The 18,547-nt window shown below is 42.5% G+C and overlaps 1 protein-coding gene across 8 annotated transcripts in view; it reads left to right on the top strand.

Annotated features, from left to right (window-relative positions):
• ARHGEF28 (Rho guanine nucleotide exchange factor 28) overlaps positions 1–18,547 on the top strand; it is a 136,093-nt gene that overhangs the window by 14,207 nt on the left and 103,339 nt on the right. For all 8 annotated transcript variants that reach the window (XM_083403621.1, XM_083403614.1, XM_083403618.1 and 5 more), the window contains exons 3-4: positions 13,481–13,622; positions 16,374–16,667. In XM_083403621.1, the coding sequence (XP_083259747.1) occupies positions 13,481–13,622; positions 16,374–16,667 (436 nt within the window). The remainder of the gene's footprint in view (positions 1–13,480; positions 13,623–16,373; positions 16,668–18,547) is intronic.

Consider the following 18,547-nt stretch of genomic DNA (forward strand, 5'->3'; position numbering starts at 1 on the left):
GGTTTGACCATGGTTTGTTCTCACTAACTAGAACAGGGATGAGAAGCCTGTGGTCCTTAGTCCAATTTTATGCACTCCTCAGCAATTTCAGGAGGTGTCAGAAGGAAGGTGGGGTTGGTGGCAAAGCCAGAATGGATGGAGCAATTGGAAAAGAGGTAGTAAAACCTTTCTAAAGAGTTGTCTGTATAATTATTACACAACAGCTTTGATCAATAGTTTTGGGTTTTAATGTATGTTTTGAGTTTAGTTTGCCGGTGGTTTTTTTGTTTTTTTGTTTTTTGTTTGCTTTCAGTCGGGCTCATGTTGAGTTCAAGACACCTTACAGTGCAACGCTATGCATTCTTACACAGAAGTAAGTCTGACTGATTCAGTGTGATTTGCTCCTTAGTTAGTTTGCATAGGATTAAGCAGTGGTGTCCAAACGTTTTCCAATTTGATGAAGTGAAGGGCCATGAGGGCCAACCAAAGGGCTGTTGAGCTTTTTGTAGAGTTGGAATTGTTGAGGTTTTCTTAGGGTTGGAATTGTTGAGGTTGGGTTTTTTTTTAGGATTTTGCCCTAGGAAATAAACTGCCACAGGGGCCGGATTAAGCCAACCGGTGGGCCAGATTAAGCCCCCGAAATGGACTTTGGACACGCCTGGATTATGGCCTTTCAAAGCAATCCTAACTATAGGAAGCCATCTTAACAAAGACTGGCCTAATTTACCCCTATTGCAAACTCCATTGAGGAGCCTCTGGGAGGGGCTACTGCTGGATGTGCTGGCGTGTGAGTGTGGGCCTGAGTTTTGAGGATTGCTCCCTAGGTCACATGACTGATGTGAGCAGGTTTTGGAATAGGTGCAAGTCTCTCCTTACCCCCTTCCTGGAATGCCGCCTTTCTTGAGACTTTCACTAGCATAATTTATGCTGGTTTAAGTTCTGCTGCCTGAGCCTATGTCCCTTACATACTTTGTGCCCTCGTGTGCTGGCCTAAATGCTGGAATAGGGCTTTAAAAAAACACCAAATAAAAAATGTAAATGCTATAAATAAACCATTCTCTAAAAATTTCCAAAAACAATATCATCGTTTTATAATTGTAGGCATCCTGGTTTATTATGAGCAGGTGTACACAGGGAATATCAGTCACAATTGCCCCACTGATGAAACAGCAAAAAGTTGTGCCAAGGCTGGCCCATTGCTGGCTTCTAAAGCAGTATATAAACCACTTGGGAGTTCCTTCCATTTGAGAAACTCCTGCCTTATTAGTGTGCCTTTCATGGGATACACAATCAGACCTGTATTTAAATTAGGCACTGAGAGTGGTTCCTTTGTCCGTTCTCATGGAATAGATTTCTGACCTGTTGTGTTTGGTTGAAATTCTATACATTTGGGTTTCTGAAGACTACAAAGTGTCACGATATTTTTCTAAGGCAGATGATGAAAACGTTCTTTTACTTGAGTTTCCATCCTTTTTGTAAAGTGGCGTAGAATCCACATAACTTTGAAAAAATTGATATTTTCGAACCAGATGCAGACAGGACTTCAGATTTGATTTTTCAGCGGAGGCAGATCATTTTAGTTGAGGCTGATTATTTATGTTGACTTACTGCACCAGGAAGAAATTGACCTAAATATAACTCGATGTCAGGTGAGTCAATAAAAATATTGTCTTGAAAGCTAGCAAGATGGAAGTCAAAGGAAAGTTGTTGAGTTCAGTGTTTTAAGTTGAGAACTGTGTTGAATGTGGAGTGCACGGGTTTTGAGTCAACTTCAGCCTTAAACAAGCGTCATTTTATGAGGTCTGAAGGAGATTATCTGCAACAGACTGGTGTTATAGATTGACAGTGTTTGAAGTGAATAATTAAGACAATAAAATATTTTTATATAAGCCAATAACTTCATCATGAAAAACTGATGCTTTTTATTTTTATAACTGTCATGCTTACTGAGGTAGTCAAATTCTGATTTTGTTGTTGTCACTATAGAATTCATGTATTTTTCCAGAAATCATGTAGTTACAGTGGGCACAATCCACCATGCAGGCAGAGGTTACTGATAGAACTGTATCTATACCTACAAACATTCATGGATATGTGTGTCATGGAAGCAGTGTGATGGGAGAGAGAAGAAACAAGAGTCTAAGGAAGGGATAGCTAACAACCATTTAGGACTACAACTCACAGCATTCCTGCCCATTGGTTACACTGGCTGGGGCTGAAAGTAGTTGTAGTCCAAAAGAGCTGGAGGACACCAGTCTAAGGTCTGTGCACAGACCCTTCATATCCTTATCCATCCCTCTCCCTGCCTTGGAGAACAATTAATTTGGAAGGCATGGAAAGGGAGGGATATAGAAGGCATGGACTGGTATTCCTTCTAACATCCATTGTGTGGCCTTTATTTGTGTGTGTGAGAGAGAGAGAGAGAGGGAGAGGGGGAGAGGGAGAGGGAGAGGGAGAGGGAGAGGGAGAGGGAGAGGGAGAGAGAGAGAGAGAGAGAGAGAGAGAGAGAGAGAGAACAACCGGGCTCCATTGGATCCTTCCATCTGCTGGCTCTGCAGCCACAGTGCAAGTGGATTATGGAATCAAAGATATAATTAAATGGAGTTGCTTATGCATCACATATCATGCTGTTAATTGTGGCTCAGGAGAGACAGTACTATTTGCCACAATCTAATTAACCCAGAGACACATATAACCATCTCTTTGGTACTGAATTCATCATAGCCTTTCACCTCCCCTTCAAGCTGTCTGGCAAATTGCTTTAGAAACTCATGGCTGGTTCACATCATTCCCTGATATATCATGGTGGTGGGCAAAGGAAGAAGTTGTGCATTCCCACTGGCCACATAGAAGAATCTGAGTGCATGGAACAGGTTTTCCCGATTGTGGTCACTCTAAATAAATACTGATCTCATAGGAACAGATGAAGTTGGTCAGACTACTTGTTCATCTAGCTCAGTATTGTTTAGTGCAGCCTGCGGACCTCCAGTTGTTGTTGGACTCCAGGTTCCATCAGCCTCTGCCAGCATAGTAAATGACCAAGGATGACAGGAGCTGTAATTCAGCAACATCTTGAGGGTCATTGGTTCCCTATTCTGCTTGTTGGCCTTTGGAGCTAAAGCTCTCCTCAGAAGTTGAACTTCATACTTAATCCCTGTTGGAGGAGTGTGTTTTACCCTGGATAAAAGCACGCTGAGCCCCTGAGTTTAGGAAAGTAAGAAATCTTCATTTATTTACTAGAAAGGCATGCTTGATAGGAAAGTTCCTAGTTGTATCTAACTGAGGTGGAGATTCCTTGAGCTATGCTTTCTCTTGCGTCTCAGCAGCAGAGACACACAAAATGTCTCCTCTCCCAAGGTGAGGATGAAGATGGAAGTAGAAAATGAGGTCAGTAAGAGTATCAGTTTAGCACCTCATGGAAGGTCAGCACTGGCTAGGTCAGAAAGAACAGTCTAGGAAACTTGGAGGTTTCTTTTTCTGTCTTCTACTCTTTCCCATACAAACACATCAGTGTCCAGTACAAACTGAGTTGTACCCCAGCACTTCCAGTACCACTCTGACTGTCACCAGCGGCCTAGAATCTTGTAGATTACCTGCTGCCACCTCTTTTAGCTGGAGATGCCCATGACTGACCCATTAGCTTCACAATGGAGCTCTGGTCCCTCCCCAAGGTTCCAGTCATTTAAAAGAGTCAATTGGTATAGTAAGACTGATGAGAAACCCAATATAGTTTTTCAAATCTCTTTAAGACAAGAGGAGTACAGTCAGACCTCGGCTCCTGAATAGCTCCGTTTTGGAACGTTTTGGTCCCTGAACGCCAAAAACCTGGAAGTAAATGGTCCGGTTTTCAAACGTTTTTCAGAAGCCAAATGTCCGACGTGGCTTCCTCTGAGTGCAGGAAACTCTTGCAACCAATCTGAAGCCACAATTTGGTTGTCAAATGTTTCAGAAGTCTTCCGGAACAGATTATGTTCGACAACTGAGGTTTTACTGTAATGAAAAAGCCTTGGGCCACCTCTGGCCTTTCCACACAGATCAGACATCCCAGTGGGTAAGCACAAGCCCCTTGGCATGCTTGAATCCCAACACCAACCTGCTATTATGTAAAATGCCTATTATGTAAGAGGACTTGCACTGCACTTAGCAATGTTCACCTTGTTTTAGAAACAGCATCACCCCATTTTAAGCTCTCTAAAACTATTTCTCCAAGGATTTGGATAAAATTTGGCCCCGGGTTGGGGTCATTTGAATGCTGGGCCTTACAGGAGAGGAGCTGGAGGCAGAGAAAGACCATCAGTGTGCAGTGAATGCTCGGTTTGTGAACGTGATCCGTGCGGGAGGCACCTTTGCAACCCGCAGTGCTGCGTCTGTGCACGCGTGGGTTGCAATTCGGCGCTTCTGTGCATGTGCAAAGCACGATTTAGTGCTTCTGCGCATGTGCGAGCGCCGAAACCCAGAAGTAACCCGTTCTGGTACTTCCGGGTTCGGCGCGGTGCGCAACCCGAAAACACGCAATCTGAAGCGCCTGTAACCCAAAGTATTCCACTGAGAGATTTCTGTTATGTACTGTAAATAGGGAACTGGCACCATAGACAGGCCTTAATATGAGTTAAAGCTGATGTAAACCCTATAATCACTTACCAGTGACAGATGGATGCCAACACCAACAACTTTTCAGTGTGCTATGTCCAAGACCTGGAATGCATGAATAATAAAGGAGGGTTCTTAAGAACATAAGATGAGTCTGCTGGATTGCAACCAGGTCCAGCATCCTGTTCACACAGTGGCCAATCAGATCCCTGTGGGAAGCCTGCAAGCTGGGCATGAGTGTAGCAGCACTCTGTTCACCAGCACTTCCCAGCAGCTGGCACCCAGAGGCATGTTGCATCTGACAGTGAAGGTAGGACTTAGCCATCATGGCTAGAAGCTGTCAGTAGCCTAGTTCTCCACGAATTTGTCCAAACCTCATTTAAAGCCATACAGGTTGGTAGGTACCACCACCTCCTGTGAGAGCAAATTGTGTAGTTTAACTGAGTGCTGTGTGAAGAAGCATTTTTTAAAATCTGTTCTGAGCCCATGCAAAGTGCTTTTCCTTAACTACTGAGTGACTGCAGCTCAGCCTACACATTTGGAATTAGGAAGGCTTTGTATTCATCTACACAAAGTTAGATTTTAATTCTCAAGCTCAGTCATGGGCACTGGCGCACGTTTCAGAGAATGCAGTTGGCCCTTTCAGAATAATGTTAAACTTTCATGGAACAAATATTAGCAGCTCCTGTCTGCTGGGCAGCCATTCTTGCTCAAGCCCTATTGAAATGAATGTGAGTTGTACAAATTCTAAAGAGTGCCCTGGCACTCCCAAGAGGTGTGAGTTTTTAGTGTGGACTGGTTAAGCCCTGTATCATTACTAGCAGCAAGCGGGCTTATCAGGCAGTGGGAAATGTGTGAACTAGTTTTAGAAAGGTTATTTTATCAGATGACAATATGCATTTATTCTACAATGACAAAGGCACACATTTATTTTAGTGAACTATTTTTTGATATGCCTAATCTGTTTCCCCCCCTCCTGTACTTGTACAGGCATTGTGAAGTTCTTTTGATCCCTTTGTACTTGGCAGATAACTTACCTACCTTGTTGGTTTTGGTTGGCAAATTAGAATTGTAACTATATTCTTATCAGAGTATTTGTACAGTTCAGTCATGGAGTTGTCAAACTTCACTAGGACTTTTCATTTGATCTCTCTGTTCTAGTTTACGCAGAGTTCTTTTGTGGTGTGGCAGTTATTACTGCATTATTTCCCCCCTTTTGCTTTTTATGAAGATCCTAGTGAACATGTAGAAATACAAATCTTAAATTGCAGAAAACCAACATGTATTGCAATTCATTTATTAGACTCTTCTTATACGCACCCAGATGTAAGTTTTATAACCAGTTTCAAACCCTAAGGTTTCTGTCTGTCCTCAACTACAAATGTGTCTCAAGTGGCCTTTAGCTCTCCTTATTGTCAGCTGGTAAGGAGAGAAATTAGTAGGCCTGGTCTCTGTTACCCCTCTCTAGTGAGTTCTAGTTACTATAAATTGGCCCACCCTTTTTGGCAAGAGTGTCACATGTCAATATCAGATTACTACTATATTCAACTATTCACTATGCTTCATAAGATATATAAGAGCCCAGTGTGAAGTGGTAAGAGTGTCAGACTGTGACCTGGGAGGTAAAGGTAAAGGTAAAGGGACCCCTGACCATTAGGTCCATTCATGACCGATTCTGGGGTTGCGGCACTCATCTCGCTTTATTGGCCGAGGGAGCCAGCGTACAGCTTCCGGGTCATGTGGCCATCATGACTAAGCCGCTTCTGGTGAACCAGAGCAGCGCACGGAAATGCCATTTACCTTTCCGCCGGAGCAGTACCTATTTATCTATTTGCACTTTGATGTGCTTTTGAACTGCTAGGTTGGCAGGAGCAGGGACCAAGCAACGGGAGCTCACCCTGTCGTGGGGATTTGAACCGCCGACCTTCTGATAAGCAAGCCCTAGGCTCTGTGGTTTAACCCACAGCGCTACCCGCATTCCCCGTGACGTGGCAGACCAGGGTACAAAATTTGAGTCAGACACGAAGCTCACTGGGTGACCTCTTGGGATGTGGGATAGTCATGGTCTCCTGGCTTAACCTACCTCACAGGGTTGTAGTAAGATAAAAAGGAAGCCATATATGCCATCTTGAGCTCCTTTGAAGAAAGGTGGGATATAGATGTAATTTAAAAAAAAATGGAGACATGCAGCTCTCCATATCTGAATGATAAGTGGACCCTTCCCTATGAAAGTTTGTGCTGAAAGGAATTACAGTAGGTGTTAAGTTAAAGCATTGAATGTTTTTGCCCTCTCTTTGTGACTCTCTGGGCTTGGCTTGGTAGTGTTTTCTTCATCACCACCCCATTTAGGTCATGGTTGTTTCAATACCTGCTTAGGTTTGCTGTATCAAATTTCACTCTATTCATACAAGTAGTCACATGGCTTTGCTTAAACAAAACATCAGCAAATGTTCCGTAGGCTCTAATCTTCCCATGTATTGACTCACAATTGTAAATTAGAGGCATTTTGTTTAATTCTTCTCTTTGTTTTATTCTTTCTTCTCCGTGATATTTACAGGCTGCACGGTTGCTACTTGATTTGGGTTACTAAACTTCCACTCCTTCCTTCTTTTATTTCACGTCTTTGATGGTTCAGGTTTTTCTATTCTTGCTCGTAGCAACCACTGGGCTTATTAAATTGTTCATTGATTAGTCTACATATGTACCGCATGCACGCAATCACAACAGCTAATTATTTTTAAAGTATCACTAAAGCAATAAAAGCAATCAGTTAAAACCAATTTCAACATGTTTACAAATCAGCTTATGGGCAAAAGGTGTATTTCAGTAACAACGTCATGCTGGCAAAAGGGCTTTGGAGATGGGGCTATCCAGGCACCAGTTAGCACAAAATTCTAGAGCCTGGGAGCAACCACTGAGAAGGCCCTATTCTGGATTCCTGCTATAGGTTGTTAGGACAAACAGAAGAGTCTCCTCCAAAGATCTTAAAACCTGGGCAGGCTCATACGGAAGTATGGTGTCTTTCAGATAGTCTAGTCCTGTTCTGTTTGTATTTTCCATTTCCTCCCAGGAGCTCACGTTTGTAACCACCTTGCTTTTGTCAACACAACAACCCTGTGAGGAGGATTAGGCAATGAGATAGTGACTTGCTCAAGGCTGCTCACATTCATGGTTGTGTGTGTATTTGAAGCTGTCTCCTAAGTCCTAAAAAGGTAAAGGGACCCCTGACCATTAGGTCCAGTCGTGACCGACTCTGGGGTTGCGGCGCTCATCTCCCTCTATAGACCAAGGGAGCCAGCGTACAGCTTCTGGCGAACCAGAACAGCGCACAGAAATGCCATTTACCTTCCAGCCGGAGCGGTACCTATTTATCTACTTGCACTTTGACGTGCTTTCGAACTGCTAGGTTGGCAGGAGCAGGGACCCGGCAACGGGAGCTCACCCCATTGTGGGGATTCGAACTGCCGACCTTCTGATCAGCAAGTCCTAGGCTCTGTGGTTTAACCCACAGCGCCACCCGCGTCCCCTCCTAAGTCCTAGTTCAACACTAATAAGTCTACCATACAGATGTCTTACCATAGCAGTTTAGGTAACTATAGGTAACTCTAAGCTAAAGCCATAGTGTGTGTTTTATTTGCTAATCCTGCACAGCCCTTATTTGAAGGAAATGTCCTTTATTCTATAGCAACAGAGATCCATCGAGAAGACACTGCAGTTCCATAGTAATGGTTGCTAAATTTTGATCTGGCAGAGCACAATGCCCTCGGTTGAGCAAAAGGGGTAGGTATCAGCTTTTAAACGTGTCAAGCAAATATGACAGTATTGAATACTGAAAGATTTTGCCCATCTGCTGCTAAGCCTAAAACTTGGAAGGCCACTTTTGTCCCTGGCTGGTTTTGAAATTCCAGGTAATATGTTTGGCCAAGGCAAACTCTCTGTGTCTTCATCTGGCTAGGCATTGCAAACTTTTTATTCTAGATCTGGGAAGACCTTGCGACAGCAATCTCTGTGACTATGTGATTTTTTTCCAAGCAGGAAGATGTCAATAGGCTTCTTAAGACATATCACTTTCAAAGAGTGTTCTCAATTAAACTCAGCCTTTGAAATTACTTTGCCTGGAGCTCAGATTTAATTATAATTTAATTATAACAGAGGTGTGATGTATCAAGATCTGGCTTGGGACTCTGTTATGATCTCAAAAGTAAAGTTGCATCAGAAACCAAGTGTACACAATTCAGTTCCAATCCAGTCTTTGTAGCCAAGCTGAATGAAAACCAGGTGGTCCCATACTAAGCAGATGCCAGATGAGGCAGTTGGAGACTTGGTGAAGATAAGATCAAGACAAAGTGTGAAGCTGGAGAAAGCAGGGAGAAAGGGCGAACACTGATCAGACCAAGCAGAAGCAGGAGGAGGAGGGAGAAGGAGTGCTCTCTGCCTTATTACTTCCTGCTGCTGCTGCTGTTTATTTTTTGTTCCTTTCGGAGCTTCAACATCTCATCATAAGCAAAAAGAAAAAAGAAACTGGACCATGCAGGGTTTTGCTCTTTGAGACATGTGGTCATGGTGGTGTGCTTTACCAGGGAAAGGGCCTTCTTAGTGGTGGTGCCCCAATTGTGGAATGCTTTTCATAGGGAAGCTTGTCTGGTGCCTACTTGAGTGTGGTTCAGCCCCAGGCAAAACCCTTTTAGTTTTCTCTGGTCTTTTAATTTGATTTGCTCTGTTTTTCCTTGGCTGGAAGGTTTTTATTTTATGCTGTTCTTATAGATTCTTCTGGTTTTGAAATCTGTAAGCCCCCCTGGGAATTTGGGTAGGCTGTATACTTACTCAGTTAACAACAACAAGAACAACAACAACAGGGCTGACTATATTGAACCCACTTTTCCTTTTCTTTTTAAGTTTGAACTGGTGGGGTTCTGCACAGTTGAATTTGGGTTTGTAGACCCAGTGAGATCTAAATGGACCCCTTGAGACACAACAGAATAATAGAATCATAAAATTGTAGAATTGGAAGGGACTCTGAAGATCATATAGTCCAGAGCTTCCCAAATTTATTTGGCCTACTGCCCCCTTTTCAGAAAAAGCTAGCCAAGTTCAGTTCCTGGCGTTTCCAGTTAAAAGGGTTAGAGTAGGCAGCTCCTAATGCCTGAGACCCCCTAAGAGGTGCTGCCAGTCAGAGTGGACAATACTAGGCTAGATTATTGGCCTAGAATAGATAAAATTGTCGTCTCCTGTTTCTTAAAAGCCACTGAGGGTTATTGCCAGGTGAGCCTCTGTGGGTAGAATTTCCTGCAGACAAGGCACCACAACAAAGAAGGTCCATCCCCTGTTCATTACCCACCCGGCTGCCAAGGGCAGAAGAACTGGAAATGGGCAGGTTCCTGTGAGAGAAGGTGCTACTTTGGATGGTTCCTTGTAGGAGTCTTTCTTTTGGCCCAGAGAAGTCCTGAGGGGAATACAGAACAACCTCAGGAGGTGCAGGTGGTGTTAAAACAGGTATGGCAAGAACAGGGAGTTGAATATGATTTAGATCAGCCTCTCTCAGCCTGAAGCGTTGGTCTGTAGTTCCTTTCATCCCTGAACAATGACCACAATCGCTGGGGCTGATGGGAGTTGTAGTCCAAAAGATCTGGAGCGCATGAGGTTGGGATGTATCACTGTACATGAAGTAGAATTACAGTACTCTTACGTAAAGTGGCAGGATGTGCTCTGCTCACCTGTAGGCCTCAAAAGCATTTTCCTGTGTATAAACACAGATATGAAGGAGATGTAGGGAAAAGCTGATTCCAGGTGCAAGGGTGTGTCAGCCTGACAGAAATGGAGTTAGGTGTCACCTCCAGGCCAGGAACAAACACACACACATATCACACACATACATTCTAATTATGAAAGTCTTTTATTACTACTGTTTGGATGCCAGATGCCAGCATTCATGAGATACTTGGAGGAATTTGGATATAAAACACTTTGCTGCACGTATGGGTTGTTTTTTTTGGGGGGGGGGGTTAATATTTGAAATGATTGTGTGGTGCTTTGGTGTTTATCCTGTGAGCACTTACTAGGGAAAAAAAAGAACTGCAGTTGAGATACGTATGCCAGTTAACCATGTAACACTGTGGGATGGCATTTGGGAAATGTATTACCTAAATTTATTAGTGAGGTGCCCAGGGTTGACTTTAGGTTTGAGGAAGTGTTGGGCAAAGTGTCCTGTAGCGTTCAGAGTGCACTACTTGTTTATTTTAAAAACTTACATACTGCTTTTTGTTTATGAATCTCAAAGTGATTCAGAATATACATATGACCCTTTGAAAACAAAAAAAATTCAGATAGTCATACTCATGATATAGAATTTCAGCAACTGTAGTAGCCAGAACCAAAAAAGAAAACTGTATCAACAGTCGAGGAAGGTGTAAACAGAAAATAGTAACTATGGTTTACCATGGCATGTGATTGTATCCGATGCCTCTGAATTAGCTTTGCTTGTGTTTGATGATGCTGCTACATAGACAAATCTAATTAGCTGCCTGATAGCTCTCTTACTAGAAAGTTGAAAAAAGCTGTTTTCCAAACAAAAATAGTGCCAAAGCTGTAGCCATTTGGCTTGCAAAGAAGCAGCAAACTGGTGTGGGAAAGCTAAACACACATGTGCACACACTCACACAGAATATTTTGAATTTCCATGGTGAAAAAGCACTCCTCCACAGATTAACATCCAGGTACATGAAGAATCACTCTAGTTATGCGTATCTGCAGTGGCGTAGCGTGGGTTGTCAGCACCCGGGGCAAGGCAAGTAATTTGCGCCCCCTAACCCCCAGATGTTGCGCCTGGTGCGGCCGGCCCCCCCTGCACCCCCCACGCTACGCCACTGCGTATCTGATATATGTGCTAGGAAAGGCTTACATTATTGGTATCCTCTGCACTAGTTTATAGTCATCATTTCCTGATTCATTATCCATTAGTGCATTTGCATCCTATTCCCTAATCATACACAGATAGAAAATGAGATTGCATGACCAAGTTTGGATAAAAACTGCAGTTATAACTGAGTGTTGCCTTGGTGTGGCACTTTGCACCATGTTTTTGATGACTTTACCCGATGGCCTCAGGCCCAAACTACATATTGCAAGGAATCTGTGGCTGCTGCTCACCTGTATCTCTTTAGTAAACTTTTAAAGGTAGCAAGATGTGACATCTTCACAGTTGTTTTTTTGTTGTTGCTTCAATTTATTTGATATGCTGTTTTCATGGAAGAGGCTTGGAAACCCTGGATGCAATGATGTGATGTGGAGCATTTTTAACCAAATGTTATCAGGAGACCTGAGGAGATGGTTTGGACTTCATGGATGTTCAAAACACAATTACGTAGTACTGATACACATCCAATGTGATAAGTTCTAATTAATGGCGGAAATGGATCCTGCCAAGCTTAATATTCTCCCCAAATGGAGGTATCTATCAAGATTGTTTCTTCCAGCAGCTGGCAGTGCAGCCCAGAATTTGGTATCACCTAGCAGAGGCTAATCTGATTAAGTCTACCCAACTCCCACAACTTTCCCCATGTTAAGACTGCTTTAGCATAATGCCAACTTTTGCTCTTTCCTTTCCTCTCCCTCATTTTGCTCAACGTTCTCCTTGATAGCTTGTGACTTTTTGGTTGATCCGAGTAGGGATTTCACTATAGATTTGGGGAGTATCACAAGATGGATCTATTTCCTGTGCCTCAGGCATGATGCCACAATAGCAATACCAGTGCATTCAGTTCATTGTGTTGCTGTAGCATCTTGTTGGATTGAGATGCAAGCTAGTGTTTTGCCTTAAATTTCTCATGAAAGCTCTTTTCTGGTTCATTGACCTACAGCACACATGGGCAACCTGCGACCCTCTAGATGTTGCCACTCCAACTCCCATCAGCCTTAGCCTGCTTGGCTAATGGTCAGGGATGGTGGGCATTGTGCCCCAAGAACAGTGGAAGAGCCATAAATTCCCCTTCCCTTACCTAGGAGAACTGTCTTGGGATGGATGTGCTAAAATGTTATTTTTAACAGTGAATTCCTTGTCAACTCTTTACGCAGTTTGTTTTCCTGACCAAGCTGCTTCAGTCACTTCAGGACAATTCTGTCTGAGGTTTATTAAAAGTAACTGTAGCAACCAGGAACTCTTTGTGAAGCAAGCAGTTCTTCCCTTAAGCCTTAAGGAAACATAGTTCCATCTGAATTTCCTCCCTGAAATATTCCAGATGTTTTGCTGTTGTATTCTGACTTCTTCTTTTTTAAATAAATCTTTTTACTGTGCTTTATTGTTGTTGCATGAAGGGCTTGCCTTGACTTGTTAATTTCAGTTGCTTAGAAGATGTGTGGGTTGATCTCTGTTAGAACTAGCATAAATTTAGAAGTGTTAATATAAAAGCAGCCAACACAAGTTTTATCAACAAAATGTTTAGGATTTAATCAAATCATTTGGAATAAATCTAATATGTTTTATATATAAACGTATATGCTGAAGGTATTGTACTAAGTGAGCCAACATATTGTTTTTACTTGTTTATATGTGTTTAACAATTTTTTTAAAAAATAAATCTGCTTTGAACTATAGTGGTAGGAATTGGTTTGAACTGAATTAAAAATTGTTTACCTATGAGGAGGCATAATCTAGCTGAAATCCCATTGATTTCAATAGGAAAGTTTTATGCAAGTGTTTTGAGTTTTCCGATTATATCAGTAGAAGTTCAAAGTAGATTATTGCCACCTCACACATGTTACCTTTTCTTTGAACTGATAGGTTATTTATTTATGTATTTATTTAAATATTTATAGACCACACTTTTCATAAGAATAATTTTCATGATGTAGGTTTGAAAGAAAGGCAGACCTATACTCTATGATACAGCTCAACAAAGTTGCATTGCTTTTCTAGGGACAGAACACTATATATGGAACGTTTGACAAAAATCTCCCGGAGGATGCTGAATTCTACTTTGTTTACAGTGGCTCAATCCAGAGACATGTGGTTTTAGCCAAGCACATTACTGATAAGTCCCTCGAATCTATTGTTCCAGGTGAGTCTTGCAGTTACACCACACATTCTGACTGTCTTCTCGGTGTTTTTATTCTTGCAAGGGATAGCCAGTGAATTCTGATGTTTTTATGTTTATTGTGACAGAAGGCAGTTAGGGAGCTGCCACAAAAAGAGATGCTGTGGCTTCTCCTCACATAGCAAAGTCACTGTGGCAAACTCCACTTCACTCAGTTTGTGTATGGCAAACAGGCAAATCTGGTTGCTGTTGTTATTAATAATACTGATAATAAGTACTGCTTCTAGTATATGATTTATTACTATGAATACTGATCTTATCATCCCTCCAAGGGAATGCGTGGCTCATCTCTGTATCCTCACAACAACTCAGAGGTAGGCTTTGTATGTGATACATGTTGCTTTGGATATAACAGCTCTGCAGAACTGCCACAAATAATGTTTTTGGCTTCAGTTGCCCTCTCTTGTACTTCTGGCTGAAGCAATCATAGGAAAGGCTCCTCTGCCCTCACTTGCCTCATGCAGTGGTGGTGAGCTGAGAAGCAGGCAGAGTTCTGATCTGGATGGCTAGACAGCCTCCTATTGCCTGGAGCAGGTTGGCTTGCTCTTTAGCAATTGCTGCTGCTGAGCAAAGAAGAGGAAGGTACTTTTGTTTTTATGTGAAGCATCCTCATCGCTACTGCAACTTTTTGTGTGCTCTGCATGCTTCTTGGTTACACACTCACACCCAGTGCTTTTTTACTAAAAAAAATGTTTAGGGGTACTCTCATTTTCCTATTCATATTGAAATACTGCCCCTCAATGAGGCCAAACTTAGATTCACAAAATGATTAGGGGTATGCGTACCCCTGTATCCCCCCCAGTAAAAAATCACTTCTCACACCTGTAGGAAGACATATTTCTATAACCTGCCTTAATCCATGAAATCAAAATACCTGACAGAATTCTCTTAATCATGGCTTAGTATGCATTGATTTCAAAGGGGGGGGGGGGACTGTGCCAAGGCAACTGAAGTTTCTTTTTACAGGTAGGTAGCCGTGTTGGTCTGCCATAGTTGAAACAATTTTTTTAAAAAAACATTCCTTCCAGTAGCACCTTAGAGACCAACTAAGTTTGTTATTGGTATGAGCTTTCATGTGCATGTATCTGAAGAAGTGTGCATGCACACGAAAGCTCCTACCAATAACAAACTTAGTTGGTCTCTGAGGCTCCCTTGGCCAATAAAGCAAGATGAGCGCCGCAACCCCAGAGTCGGTCACGACTGGACCTAATGGTCAGGGGTCCTTTACCTTTAAGGTGCTACTGGAAGGAATTTTTGTTTTGTTTTGTTTTGAAGTTTCTTGCTCTTTACTTAGTTTGCATCATGCAAACTGTCATGTGAGTAGCATGCATTTTGCAAACTCAGTTAATGGGTTTACAAATCTTATAAAATCTATGCTGCTTCTGCTAATCATTGGGAGAAAAAAAAGCATTGAGGCATTGAGGACCCAATTCCTGAAACCACTGAAAAATCTGTTCCGCTTGCTCTCTCCACTGCCTCTCATTGCCCTAAGCATTGGCTGCATACTCTAAAGCACATTGTTGTAGTCTTAAAGGATAGAAACTTGATTTATTCATTTCTTGTGCTTTTTTAAAAAATGAAAAGATGGGACTTTGTGCTGAGTACAAAGTTTTGTGCTTGCTCAGTATGAAAACAAAATTATAGAATGAATGAGCAAGGAGCCCTTCATGAACCTTGCAGCAGTGAGCCCTCTGTACCTGGGTCCCAGTAAAAAAATCCAGAAAACTTCCCTTTTCCAGCTAGCTAGAAATGTTAGAAACTGGGTGGGGAGGAGAGACAAAAACCTTATGAACAAAATAAAAATAAATAAAAATACTGACTTCACTTTTGAGCACTGTTCGAGAACAACAAAGAGTCTCTGTTCTCATTGAAGGCTAAGACAAAAAAACAAACAAAGCAAAACTGGATATGGGGAAGCCACTTCCACAGAAGGGACATTATAATTTCTTGTTCCACCTCTGACTGGAGAATGGACTAACCCAGGGATGTCCTTCTGGGTGTTGAGGATTCCAATTCCCATCAGCCCCAGCCAGCAAGGCCAAAGATGAGGGGAGTTGTATTCCAGCACTAGTTGGTGGGCTACAAGTCTCCTGTCCCTGGGTTAATGCTTTCCTGTATGATGTTCTGCCCTGGGACCTCGTTTTCTAGGATTCTGCAACTTCTGCAGCTGTCTGGTTATAGGCCCAGGAAAGGGAGGATGTTAAGGAATTGCGGCTTGCAGGAGAGATCCCTGCCACACTAGTAAAAGCTTGTCATTTGGGGAGACTCTGGATCCTTTGTCATCTCAGTTGTAGCTGCCTTGTTTGACTTGAGCAGTCCATCCCCCCCACACATTGGGCTTCTGGTCCATGAAGAGGTTGTAAGTGGGCCCTCTTTACCACCCATTATTCTCTCTATTGGCTTAGAGGGAAATGAGATCAACGAGGTCCTTGGGGATCTACAGTAGGTCTCTGAGCTGGTTGTTGTTGTTTTGTATGGCTGAGGTCATGTCCTGAGTATGGGAAGAGCCTCCTTTTCAGGAAGGACATCAGACTTGCTGGCCCTGCTTTCAGCCAGAGGATGGGTCAAAACTTTCTTGCCTGTTCTCCTGCTTAGAAGTTCATGATAAGTCTAACTTTCCATTATCTAAGACAGTGTGTAGGAATGAATCTGTTTGTCTACCTCCTGAAACCATTGAGTGTTTAATGGCTAATATTTCTTGTACTTTTTCCCCAGCTCATGGAGAACAGGAAAATGTTTCTGTCTCTGCGGTCATGTACACAAAAGAAGGCATACTTGTGACTCTGGGCTTTGCATCTGTCACTTTCAAACGGGACACGGCTTATGAGCTAGCATGTTTTCTGATGAGCCAAGCTGATTGCCTCACTCCCTCCAGTCACCAGACACTTCTCAGCAGGTTTGGTTTAATGGAGGAGGATTTTCAGTCCCTGGATCATGATGTCATGCTAGCTATGGCTCATGGAGATTTTCCACCTGCTTGGAGCACTGTTGGGAATAGTTCTGGAGATGGTAAGTGGTTCTCCCTCTTTCTCCCACTTTGTGCCTGATTCTCTATAATACGTGCCATATCTCAGGGGTTCAGCACATGCTTTGTGTGAGTAGGTCCCATGCTCAATCTCTGGCATAGCCAGAGGGTTGAGTTTCCTGGTGATTCCCTCTGGGATCCCTGGAGAGCTGCTGCCACTGTTGATAATACTGAGCTAAATGGGTCCATGGTCTGGCTTGATATAAGGCAGCTTCCTGAGTTTCTTATGTCAGAGTCATACTTTTTTCGTATGGCTACATCCTCAAACAATAAGAGCTTCAGGGACAGCCACTTCAGGGTTTGGTTTTGTTGTAATGTCAGATAGTTGGAGATGCTAATTTGCAGTTCCAATCAGCCCTAGCAAGCATGGACCATGGCCAGGGAGGATAAGAGTTCAGCAGCATCTGGAAGGTCAAAGGTTTCCCACACCTGCCCTGAGCTGCCAGCTACTTACCAAACACAGTTTTCAGCTTTGCTGGTTGCATTCTGTAACGCCCAATTTGTTATTTCTCTAATTCCCCCCCCCCCCCAAGCTGGTCATGTGGGATGTGTCATAGCCCATGCACACAGCCTACATTTAGAGCAACACTCTCCCCTCTGAATCCTGGGAACGGTGGCTTGTTAAGGGTGTTGGGAATTGTAGCTCAGTGAAAGGTAAACTACATTACTCAGGTTTCTTGGGCGAAGAGGATGTGCTTTAAATGTGTGGTGTGTGCATCATAGCAGCTAATCAGAAATGTTCATCAAAGAAACATCTTCTAGCTAATGAGGAACTATCGTCAGCTAACACTGGAGAGGTTGGCTGATCATAGCGGCGGGGTAGCTGTTTCCTTGTGGTTGGACAAAGGACATAATTCCTTTCCCATACCAGCATTGCTGAAGTGCGAATTAACATTTAGAAATGAAATTGAAGACTATAAACTGACTGTCTTTTATGTTTCTGCTACTATGTGAACATTATCATTCAGATAAGGAAATTTAGTTGTGTATTACAAAGCCTTTATAATTACTACTGTAATTTAGTCTCTCTCCTTTTTTAAAAAAGCAACAACCACCCTTTGTTTCCTTAGTGGATTTTATTCAGTTTATGAATAATGCTTGTCAACAACTGATGAAAACTTTGAGCTTCCAAACAGAATGAAGATGTTGGTAATAAAATGTCTCCACCTTGATTCCAAGCAGTTGAAGTGTTTTTATTCAAAAATTGTGATTACACAAACAAAAGGAGACCTTTATTGTCTTTGAAATAGCCGAGGGAATGTTGTAGTACAGGAATTTTGGCTAGCTAGCAGCTTATTTACTACAACACTACCCCCAAAGATCTTCCACACTGGTTGTTTTAACCTTATTGGATATGATTCACATTGAATCATGTTACAACAAAGGCATGGAATATAATTAAAGGCTTATACTTATGTAAATAAGTTTGGGGTTATTTTTTTTTGTTTGCTTTAGAGGAAGTAGAATTTAAAACATTTGAAGTGTGTTTCTTTTTTCTTTTTTTTTGAGTTACGCTTCTAACAGGCAACATCTAACAGAACATGGGTGGAATCAAAGTGAGATTACTGTATTTTTCGCTCTATAAGACGCACCAGACCATAAGACGCACCTAGCTTTTGGAGGAGGAAAACAAGAAAAAAATATTCTGAATCCCAAAAGCCAGAACAGCAAGAGGGATCACTGCGCAGCGAAAGCAGCGATCCCTCTTGCTGTTCTGGCTCCTGGGATAGCTGCGCAGCCTGCATTCGCTCCATGAGACGCACACACATTTCCCCTTACTTTTCAGGAGGGAAAAAGTGAGTCTTATAGAGCAAAAAATACAGTAATCTATGAAACTGGGTTTCTGAAGTTTCCAGCTCTCTAT

The sequence above is a fragment of the Podarcis tiliguerta genome, assembly GCF_965153285.1.
Source record: "Podarcis tiliguerta genome assembly, chromosome: 11".
In the NCBI taxonomy this organism is placed as follows: Eukaryota; Metazoa; Chordata; class Lepidosauria; order Squamata; family Lacertidae; genus Podarcis; species Podarcis tiliguerta.